General features: G+C 35.2%; 1 protein-coding gene across 14 annotated transcripts in view; it reads right to left on the bottom strand.

Moving 5' to 3' along the window:
• TRDN (triadin) overlaps positions 1–12,038 on the bottom strand; it is a 323,740-nt gene that overhangs the window by 183,406 nt on the left and 128,296 nt on the right. For all 14 annotated transcript variants that reach the window (XM_054569903.1, XM_054569904.1, XM_054569900.1 and 11 more), the window contains exon 10: positions 9,473–9,550. In XM_054569903.1, coding sequence (XP_054425878.1) covers positions 9,473–9,550 — 78 coding nt within the window. The remainder of the gene's footprint in view (positions 1–9,472; positions 9,551–12,038) is intronic.

Here is a 12,038-nt window from a genome sequence, read left to right on the forward strand (position 1 = left end):
TGCTAACCAAATTATTTTGTCATAAATTGTTTTTCCAACAAGAATGTCATAGAACCTAAATTTTCTATACAAACTTCAGGAAATGCTATGCTAAGATTAAGGTAATGAATCATATCCGTATCTCCCTTACTTGGAAAATCCAGACTCTATTCAGTTGTCTCCTGGGGATGACCACTTGTGTGAATTAAGCTCAACATGCTCCCTGACATGCGGCATGGTCTTCACCCTAATCTTTGTGGACTGCATTAACCAAGCTCCATTGCCCTCTGGATTCAGGTTATTCTGATTTATGGAAATAACATCAAGAAAAATAGAGGAGAAAAAGAGAGATGGTCATTTATTCTCCAGCCCTCTCTCTGGTTCACTGAGAGTGTTGACGGTCTGTTTTCCTACTGAAGAACATAGCTCTGATTGGACATCTCTATCATAGAGTTACTAGGCTTTTGTGTTTTTAAACCACTCCATTCCCCTTTGACCCCCACTTCAGGCTTAGGGCTTATGAAAGCTTTTAGTTTTACTAGCCTTGAGGTTCTTACCATAACTCTACTGCAACTTTTATAAATACCTTATTTATTAAACATTTTAGTCACCCATTTTGAGGTTGCCAGGGATCCTGATACACTTAGCAAGCCCAAAAACTGAATTCATCATTATCACCCAAAACAATCGTCTTTCATTTATCCAGGTCACATAAGAATTATTAATTATGCTCAACCCTAACACTTAATTGCTAGTCTCAGGTAATGGAAATACACCAAGCCTGAGTACAAAACACCTGGGTTTTGATTCTAATTATAGCAGGCCTTCAAACAAAGTTATTTTGTTATATGATGTTTTGTTTTAACATTGATGGGATTTTGTAAGAATTTAACTCCTGTTTATATCAATTAGCCTACGGTAAAATTGGTTCTGCTATACATTGTTCCACTCAAAGGCAGAGTGTATCAATGATGTTAAGTGAAGACTTACTGTATATCATTGTTAGAACTGTGTTATATTTAGCAATTTACTTGATTTCTGATCGTCTTTGTAAAATGAGGTAAGTTGTACTCATCACTTCGAGTCGTTATGAAGGTTAAATGTGATTGTTTTTTAAAAAGGTAACATAAAATATCCCCATGACCACTGGCCTCATAGAAGTCTACTTATTTGACTCATTTCCAAACACCCAAGCCCCACCCTTCACCCATCCACGCTTTCTTTAGCTGACACAATGATCAGAAATGCAAATTAATCACACTATTTCTCAATTGCTTTAGCAGGCTTGTGCAGTCCGAAAGGAGGTGTAAAAGCTTTAGTTGTATGTATAAAACCCTGAATATGACCCCAGTCCTGTATTGAGAAATTATATAGAGTTTCATGTACACTAACTAATGTCATGACTGCCATTATCTTATTACCTTCTATGGATACCAATTAAAAACTATCATAAAAACTAATGGTTTATTATAATAGAAGGAAATTTCCTTATAGAAGAATAATAATAATAGTAACAGCATCTAATAGTTGAGTACCTAACTGTGCTAAAGAATGTGCTAAATTGTTACATATATTATTTCCTTGTCATCCTAGCAACTTTCTAAATTAAATTGGTACCAAGAGTAGTTTGGTTTGTATATTTTATCAAAAATTATAACTAAAGGTCAATTCTATTAAAAGTTTCTGGCAGATATGAGTTTATTTCACCATAAAACAAAACAAATATATTGGCTTAAAGTTTAATAAAATTTATTTCATCATGAAAGTTAATGGAATAAGAACAGGAACCAAATTTCTATTTTATTATTTTATGCTTCCCCTCCCCCCCAGGACATATCTCACTAAAGAGCTAAAGTGATAATGTTTTAGTTCAATAGAACTGTAAGTAAAGCATTACTAGCTCATGCAAAACATTTCCTTGGATGGATCATATAAGAAATTATCTTATAATAAGTTTCTTAGGATACTCCTTTCTCCTTTGACAAATCCCACCAACATACTCTTTATGGCCTAATGCAGAGCTTGTGATTTCATTGCATAAACTTGCCTTGCTCATATCTCCTCTTCATCCTAACTTTGCAGCCTTTATGACCTGTACAACTCACTTTTGTACTCTAATAAATAATGTTTCATAATAATATCTACCACATAAGGACATGCTCATTTGCCCCAAGTTTAACATCTCTATCTGGGCCATAACCATACCTTACATGTTTATGGAAGCTATTTAACCACTATGCAAAGCCATGGAGTCTTTATTCTACTCTTAAGTCTGCTATTTACCTTTCCACCATCCTGAAAAAATTAAGCTTTAAGTCCCCAGGTGTGGAAGCAGAGAGGGACTTAAGAACCATTTAAGTTCAGTACTCACAGTTTACAGGTGAAATGGAGGCAAGAAATCAATTAATTTTTAAAAGATTGTACAACCAATCAACATCACAAATGAAATTAGAAGCTGGATTCTTGGTCTTCCCTCTAGAGTTCTCTTGTCCACGGTTTTGTGGTGGGATTTATAATATTATTCAAAGTTGCAATACTAAGTTAATACTAGTTATATATTTATTTAAGAAGATGATAGAGTATAAAATATTTATTCACCTTACTGTATTTGGGTTTATTCAGGCAAATCATATATGTGTAATGGAATATTAAAAGCAATTTAAGTATGTTATATACTTAATAAGGGATCACTTTTAACTTATTTCTTCCACATCTTTGCCACAATAGACAAGTTTTGCCAGTCTATGTTAAATGTGAATGGAAGTCTTCAACTGTTCAGATTAATGATGAAAAGTATGGTGTTAGGGGTGGGGAGCAGTTGCTTTGAGTAGGGGAAAAAAATCTCCCTGCATTGTTGATTTAATGAGATCATATCTGACAGCTATGCTTCTACAAAGATTTTTATGAAACAGTGCTTTCGTGTGTTATGTGTGATTGGGAAAGAGATAGAAATGTTGCCTGAAGCTGTCCTGTTTACCCAGTGAGGATTCTAAGAACAGTAAGGGGCTAATCTCTCACAAAAACAAAACAAAAAAAACAGTTCTGACAAACATTTGATGATAAAAACAGCTCTCATACCAAGGATTGAAACCATCTATAATATTAATATGATAAGGTGCCCTTTGATGTCGGGGGGGGGGAGAGGGTAATTCACATAGATCCGCTCTACTTGTGGAATGAATGAATAACTACATTGACTCTTGGAACCTGCAGGCCTTTCAACCCTGATGAGAGGTACCAATAGATATGGGAATTAATCCTGTCACAAAATTTAATATTGAAGTGAAGTCCATATTTAAGTCAGTTCCAGTTAAGTTATGCCCATAATTAAATGTAAATTGACAACAATGAGCAAAATGAATGCATAAGGTGGTCATTATATAAAGATCTTTTTAATGTTATTGTGGCATTCTTCCCCTGGCCAAACATATTCTAAAAAATAACAAAAGGAGTCAAAAGAAACAACTTATTCAATAAACAATTTATATGTAAAGATTCAAAGCAATATAACTTCATTACGGTAGGCAAAGCATGTCATGTGGGAGAGGAGTGAAATCCAAGGCAAGACACAACTCCAAGGTGATAGATAAATGTCCCCGCAGAAGAAGGGCAGTGATGCTTCAGGGAATGAAGTGAGTGCTGTTTGAAACTTATTTTTTTAAGTTCTATGAAAGCACAAAATCATCTCTTAAGAGCTTCACAGATGTTTTTACTCCTAACAAGGTACGTGATATTTTTAGGTTTCTACTATAAAATTGTAAATTGTTTCCAATTTCCTGTGAGCAAATTTAATAATCCAGTCTATATATCAGCTGTACTTTTCAAAAATTTGATCTTTATTTTTTTTCATTACCATTTAGTCCCTTTATACCCCCTCCACCCAGTATAAGCTTCACTTTTTTTAAACCTTAAAATGGAAAATATGTTTAAATGTCTACATTTTGACCTGTTATAACTGTGTTCTTCAAATCAAATACATACTTTAGTGCCACATGAATGTTCCCTTCCATATAATGTCATTTTCTTGCAATTTGGTTCTAAGGAAGTTCCAGACTAAAACAGTGCATCAAGGACTGTGCATAATTAACCTCACTAAAAACAGCTTGATTAATACTAAATACGTCCTAGTTCCTAATCAATTATGTTAATGGAGTTGCAGGCAGAACATCTGCAAGTCCTGACAAAGCCTATGATGTCAGCATTGCCTGATAATGCAGGCTTCTAGGGAAGCTGCGCACTACCAGCATCTTCAGTGCAAAAGCTCTCTTTCTCTATGAATTAAAAGTGCATCCTAACAAAAAGTCTTGTAATCATGCAACATTGCTTTGTTATTCATGTACACACAGTATTGGGTTCCAGGATAAAATGACAAATTAAATCGTTCTTTAAATATAACAATAGAATTTAGGTGTCCTACTTCACAACTGACATATCCCTTTTCCAAGTGACAGACTGACAGGCAAAATATTTGCTACTTTGTGTTTAGTCAGCCTTTGCTAGGAGATAAACGAGTCAAACCCTTGAATAATCTATCAAAATCTGCCTCAAACTGGAGAACTGGAATCCCTTGGTTTATGTCCAGCTCACAACAACAGAATTAGAATCCAGTGAAACTTAAGGTGACACTATTATTTATAGGCTATCTCTTGTCCTGTGAACATTTAGGCAGTGAGATAGTCACTTGTCAGTTTTGTGTCACATTATCTCAAGTCACATAAGCTGTTGTAGTCCAAATGCCAAAACAAATAGAACTCTGCTCTCCCTCTTCCTCTCTCCAGTTGGACTAGGTTCTATAATTTCTTTTTCTACATCATTTGCTTACTAGCTAGATAAATGATACACAATAGTAGCCAGTCATCAGATTACTCAGAGATTTGTTTTATTACCTTCAGTATAAACTCAGTTAAGAAAAATTTTAAAATAGTTAACTTCTATGAATCATAAGCATATACAGAAGATGAGGCAAGTTTAGAATTTATGCTGTTAGAAAACCATATATGATAGAAACAAAAAAGACAAAATCACTGATTACTCAAAAACAAATATTTAAACAACTCTAATTGTATGAGATAAACTTTTCAGCTGTTTTGCTTATATATTAAGGAAACTTAAAGTTTATCAAATGCTATGGATGGAACTGTGCCCCCTCCAAACTGTATGTGACTGCATTAGAGACAGGGCCTTTGGAGGTGATGAAGATCCAATGAGAAGCTAAGGATGAAGCCCTGATCCAATAGAATCGGTGTGTCCTTCTAAAGAGAGAAGGAGACAGCAGAGCTCGCTCTCCAACATGTAACAGCACAACGAGGAGGTGGCCACCTGCAAGCCAGGAAGTAGGCTCTGTCTAGAATCTGACCATGCTGGCATTCTGATTTTGGACACACATCCTCCAGAGCTGCCAGAAAACAAGTTTCTGTTGTTGAAGCACCCAGTTTGTGCTATTTTGTTAAGATAGCTAATGCATGCTAAGGCATAAAGGTTGATTATAAGTTTTAAAAAATTATTTTATCAAGAGAAAATTGTCTTCAAATAATTATCACATTCACAAAATCTGGAGCGAAATGAATGAATGGATAAAGGCAGGGTGGAAGTTGATGGAGACAGTGGGAAGCTTGCTCTATCCAAAATGATCACCTTTAAAAAACAGTAAGTAAAAGGGTGGGTAAATTGGGGACATCTGTAATAGTGCCAACAGTAAAAAAAAAAAAAAAAGTTAAAAAAAATACAAACCAGAAAACCAGTGTGGACTAAATAAATTGTGTCTGTAGCTGAATTGAATGGGAGACTAGATCTGGCCTATTTTCTAAATATTCAAGAAACATTATTGACTGGTTGTCTTGGAATGAGACATGGCATGACCTTTACATTAAATTATTGTCTTTAATCACCAAACGAATTATTTTTTTCATATTGGGATTAATATAGTACTGATTTACAGATTACAGGGATTTTATTTAAAATTTTCAGATGCTAATTTATGCAATTCATGTAGATGGCCAAATCAAAATATTTTATATACTATGTAGTAGATTGTTATAATTTACAAGTATAACGTAACCTTTCCCCCCATTCCTAATGACATTTCTATTGCTCTCTTGTGAGCCTTTATGGGATGCTTAAGTATTGAAAACTTGTGCTTTTTTCCCAGACAACTAGCAGTCAAAATTTCTTCACATGCAGCATTCCAGCAAATCTGAAGGATATTTGGTTAATTACAGGTCATTAAGGTAACTAATACTAAATTAAAAATATTTTTAGAAATACTATTGAATTGTTCTCCACCTCTTTCTTAATTCTTCTAGGGAATTGCTACTCAGATGTGGTCCAAAGACCCTCAACATCAGCAATACTTGGGAGGCTGGTAAAAATGAAGAATCTCAGCCCCCAGATCTACCAAATCAGAATCTGCATTTTCACAAGATCCCCAGGTGATTTGTGTGCACATGAAACTTTGAGACGCATTGCTGAGATACTCTTGACTGACATCAGAACATGTTTCTATCACAAAACTGCATGAACTCTAAAGCACAAAACTTTGTCTCCATTTTTTAAAACTTGTTAATGTCTTAGAAGACATGAACATAGAACCCTCGAGTTTCAATGTCTGCATAGTAATATAATAGAAAGTTCCCTGGGCATAGGCTTAAAATCTCAGCCCTGTTATTTATTAACACAGCATAAATAAATAAACATATCCCATGGCTACAATTGTTAATTTTTAATAATAATGTTTACTTTACAGGGTTTGGGAATATCAAATGTAAAATGCATATGTGTATAGCCAACATAATATTCCGAATAAACATGAGTTGAAGAGAGCATACCCATGGGTTAAACATGACTTGATCAGGATCTGGCCAGACAAATGTATAGAACAGGCTGGTGACAGAACAAACCCTAGAAAAACTTCACTTTCCCAACTATTCAAATCATTCCCTGGCTACTGAATGTGTGAAACACACATATACATATTTAACCAAAAGTAATTCTATTTCAATGTCCCATGAGATCTCTCTGTCCCAGACTGAATCTGTCATCTTCCTGCCCCTCATCACTGGGCCTGTTGTATTTCAATGGCTTCCCACCTTGGCTAATGGCTCTATTATCCACCTGGATACCTAACCCAGAAATCATGGAGTCTTTCTAATTCCTTCTTCTAAATCAGCATCTATATCCAATCTGATACTTGGACCCACTGAGAGTCTTTCCAAATCTCTTTCAGATTCATCTCTGTTTCTCCTTCCATTACGCTACTGTTTAGTTCAGGGTTTATGATTTGTTTGGACCAGGATTTTCCCAAGATCCTGCAAAACCCATCTCAGAATACTGATCTACCTTGTAGGACGACAGTGAGGTTGATCTTTCTGAATAAACATGTCTGTTACATCCATGAGATCCCCTGTCTTTTAGAAACAAAAATAAATATCCCAGGCTAAAGAGACAACACTTTTGCTTGTATATGCACAAAATATTCTGGAAGGAGTTAATGTTGGTTTTCTATAAGGAGAACTGTATAGTTGATGAATAGGGTCAGGCAGAAAACGTTTTACCCTACATCATTTTTGTAACTTTAGCATTTGGTACCATTTAACATTTGGTACCATGTAAATGTAACAAAATTTAAAAGAAAATAAAAATTCCTCAGCTGGGTGCAGAGCACGATGTCAATGATTTTCAAAGCAAAAAAAGCATAATCAGAAAAAAAAGGAAAAAAGCAAAAAGCAAAAAGAGAATAGAAAAATGCTAATAGATTAATCTGCAGGATGAGTATATCAGGGATTTACTTTACTATTCAATGTTTCATAATAAAACTTTAAATATAAAAATAAATCCCAAGCTTGCCTATACAAGGTAGTTCATGATCTTCCCTCTGAATGTCTTTCTATCACCTCTCCCAAATTCTTTCCACGTCTCCTTCTTTCTCTCCATGATGAACTACTTATACTTCTCCGGACCAAACTCTTTCCTTACTCACTTCCATGCCTTTGACTATACCAGTCATTTTACCAGTAATGCTCTTTCCTTCCTGGCCTGCATGATGAGCGCCTCTTATTGGGACTTAAGCTTCACAGCCCCCCTTTCCAGGGATGATTTTCCTGGGTTTTTTCTCACCTCTTCCAAACAGAGGTATGCCCTCCTTTTTCTAATCTTTCACAGTACTTTTTACTGACTTATTTTTTGGTTCTTATTGTGGCAATCAGAACACCTCTTAGAACCCAACGATCAGGCCCCTCTTGAAGTCTCTTTACAGGATTCTTCTGGACCTCCCCCAACTATTATCTGCCCAGGGTCTAAGAGTCTGTGGGAAGACAAGGTGTAGCCACCTGAAGTCTCCTCTCTCTTACACTCCAGATCCTGGGTCCCTGAAATTTATCCTCAAATGCTGTTACTTGGATGCCAGTGGCTGCATGGACCTCTTCCTGAATGAATCCTTACAAGTGTGGTCACCCCAAAGCTCAAGGGGTGGCCAAAGCCAACAGGTAAATATTGGACAGAGTGGATAGAATTTAGACAAGCAGGCTGGTATCCATGTGTACATGCAGGTCCTTTTCAATGTATGACAAAGCTAGGGCGGGAAGGGAGCTGTGGTGATTTGGAGGAGACCTCCATTTTTCTTTTGCAAAAATTAGTGGTGCACTTGGCTTTAATTACTTGTGTTTTGTATTGGACTTCTCTTTCATTACTTTTAATTTGGTTTGCAAACTAAGTCTTGCTAGGACAAGAATTATTATCTATTAATATCTGAATCCCTAGTACTTCAGAGAATATCTGACATGATCTCATGGGTTGGAATTTAATAAAGAAGAGTTGAGGGAATAAATGCAGACTTATAAAATGCTATTAAATTTTTAGCAAATTTGCTCATGATAATACTCTCATCCTCAAATTTCATTGATCTTCAACATTCCATTTTGAAGAATAAATTATTAGTGGTAGTATAACTACTAATTTCACAAAGCACTTATAAACTGGTATGCACACACACATACACTATTTCATCCTCACAATAACTCTGTGAGGTTGTAATTTTAGGGATGACAAATCTCATGTCAGTGAATTTAAGTAACTTCCCAAATTTACACAGCTAGGCAGAGGAAGAACTCAGATTCAAACCCAGAAACTCTGGCACCAGAGTCTTAAAACACTAAATTGGTAGAGTTATGATGAAGCTGCAAGAATTGCAAAGCATATCCTTATACTTTTGTCCCTATACTTTCCTGGTTGATTTCCAGGGTACAAAGCTGGTCATTTTCCTAGCAGCTAGGGTCACCAATAAAAAATCTTAAGAAGAAAACTTTGGTTTCCTAAAAACTAGCAAACTGTAATTTTAGGATAAATAAATGGTACCTATGTAGTGGGTAGACATAACTAAAACTATCTGATAAAATATGAATTTTGTTGTTGCTGGTATTAATATTTTGTTTTGTTTCTCTATATTCTATTTCATATACGATAGAGAAAACCTTTGGAAAAACTATAATAGAGTACTTGCCTTCAAGAGCAGGTGAAGCTGGAGTGGTTCTGGAAACTTGCTCTGTTGGTAATGGAGGTGGTATGGCTGGGCTTTGTCCTGTGCACACAATCAAAAGTAGATATTGAAAAAATATTAATAAATTTAATATTCAAAACTAAAATAATCTGATCTGTCCCCAGCATGCATAATTCATAGTCTGAAGTATAAATTTATATTATTATGCAATAGGAAAATTGTTATTAGGTGAGATCCTTAAATGGTTACATACATAGATGCAGCTGTCTTTAGAGCCATTTCTGAACGTATTACTTTTCCAAATGTATACACACTGTTAAATATATTTACTGGACTTCATTAATGAAAACTCTACATGCAATCAAATAAAGCAATTTATTTCCAATATGCACTTAAATTATGACAACTAAAATTGCAGAAGCTGAGAGGAATCCTACTATGAAAAAAATCACCATTTTTTAATTTAACTAAAAATTCTCAAATGATGTAATAGTGCAATAAAAGAAGTTTAAAATTCATAGGCCTTTTGATGTTGAACAGGTACATTTTCTGCTGCCAAAATAAATGACCTGCAGTTAAGTAAATAATGGGCCAAAGGGAAAATATATTCAGTTTTGTAGAAGCTTGAAAGATTCCCTCAAGTCTCTGAGCTTATTATGAACTGTATAAAAACCCACAGTCATTTCCAAGGGCTTCTTTATCCCAAGTGACTTCTTTAATTAACCAAAACCATCCGGGCCATGAGCTGTAAACATTAACTAACATGTGATTCTATATGAAATGCCTTGCAAAATGTTTTATCATTAATTTTTATTTCATGAGCTCCTGCTGTGTGGTATGTTTTAATCCTGGAATCATTGCGGGCATACGTACCTTCTAAAATCTCACTGACAACTAGATATTATCAAATGTCAGCAGACCCTGCTGTTTACTGGAAGTTTTCTTTTTTTAGAATTCATCAAAATTACTTTGCTCTGGTGAACTGCGGAGTAGCAAGCGGAGCAATTCAAGCTGCACATGAGCATTCTTTGGTGATGAAAAGGGCAGCATCTAAGCCTAGACCCTCACGCCAGGTAGAAGTTAGCCTCTATTCATTACAGGAGTTTCTTCTAGTTAATAGAGACAGTTGGTTGATTCTCGAGCACGTTCAATTATGCATAAAAGCAAAGCATATTGTTTCACAATACGCAGGCCATATACATAGAAAAATACCAGTCCATATTTTTATTAGTTTTTTTCCTCATGAAAACAAAAATTTCTTGGAAACAAAATGCAACATGGAAGTTCCATTTTTTAGCAAGCAAAGTATAAGTAAGGCCTGGCACACTAAAAAAGAAGTTTATTCCACATTTTTCCACCAGGTAACATTTACATAGTGCTTATTATGTGCCTGGAACAAGCTCAAACAATGTTGGAATAAGTCATTTAACCTTCACCAGATTCTTAGGATGTTAAGTATAATTTTCATTTTGCTGAATGAAAACTGAGGGAAACGGGTTTAGACCATTCAGCCCTTAAGGTGTAGGGTTGCATTTCCATGCAGGCTCTAGATTTGAGGTGCTTCAAGTTCCCTTTAGACTGTTTAAGGAAAGCAAAGAGTCATCTTATATAAGGGGATCCATGACTGCCACTGGGAAGGAGAAGAGGAGAGAAGCTTCCACCCTGTTCTTTTGTGCTTTGTAAGTCAAGGGGACATATACTTGGAGAGATTTTTTCCCAAGTTTTGCTTGAGAGCTGTTTTTGAAAAAAAAATTTCTAAGGTAGGATAGTTTTTGTAGTTATTAAAATCTAAGGAGAATTTAAATTCAGGGAGAAGTCAATTAAATACTAAAGTTTAAAATGCAAGTGACCATGAATGTAATTCAGTTGTTTCCAAATATTTAGGCTTTTCAGAAATACTTTAATAGAATGGTGCCTGTTCAATCTAACTTGTTTTCTCCTCTGTCAGATACTTCCATATAGCAGTGAGTGTATAATCATAATCTTTTATAGTCTAGATAGGCTCTTTAGGAATTAATTCAAAATATATAAAATTATTTCCATGGAAAACTATTCATAATATGCATTATAAAATATTCTTAGATTTTCCTGGAGGAGCTATAAAGTCATTATTTTATTTTTTTTAATTAGTGTGCGCTTATCATGTACCAGCACTGAAGAACCATTAAACATCAAACTCGCCTTTAAGAAGTTCCCAGTATACTGATTAAAACAGACTTACAGACAGATCATTATAATGCAGTGTGCTGATGGGAAATAATATATTCAGAGAGGATGTTGCAGATAGATTCCTGGAGGAGATTAATTGTAATGTGCATTTAAAGGCCTAGAAGGAGTTTGCCGGGTAAAGAGGAGAGGTAGAGAGAAATGGATTCCAGGCAGTGAGAATCTGGTGGAAAAAAATGCCCAAATATGTACAACAATTAAAACAAACCAACTGGTGTTTCTTCAGCATAAAGTACAATATCCAGTTTCTATCAGAAATTTTCTCCAACTATAATTGACTATATTATTCTCTCCAATATGTCTGACTGTACTATTGAGGCAGTGGATGCAGGGGAGTAGGATC

This window comes from Pteronotus mesoamericanus, unplaced genomic scaffold, assembly GCF_021234165.1.
Source record: "Pteronotus mesoamericanus isolate MK-2021 breed Mesoamerican mustached bat unplaced genomic scaffold, CSHL_Meso_final contig_20, whole genome shotgun sequence".
In the NCBI taxonomy this organism is placed as follows: Eukaryota; Metazoa; Chordata; class Mammalia; order Chiroptera; family Mormoopidae; genus Pteronotus; species Pteronotus mesoamericanus.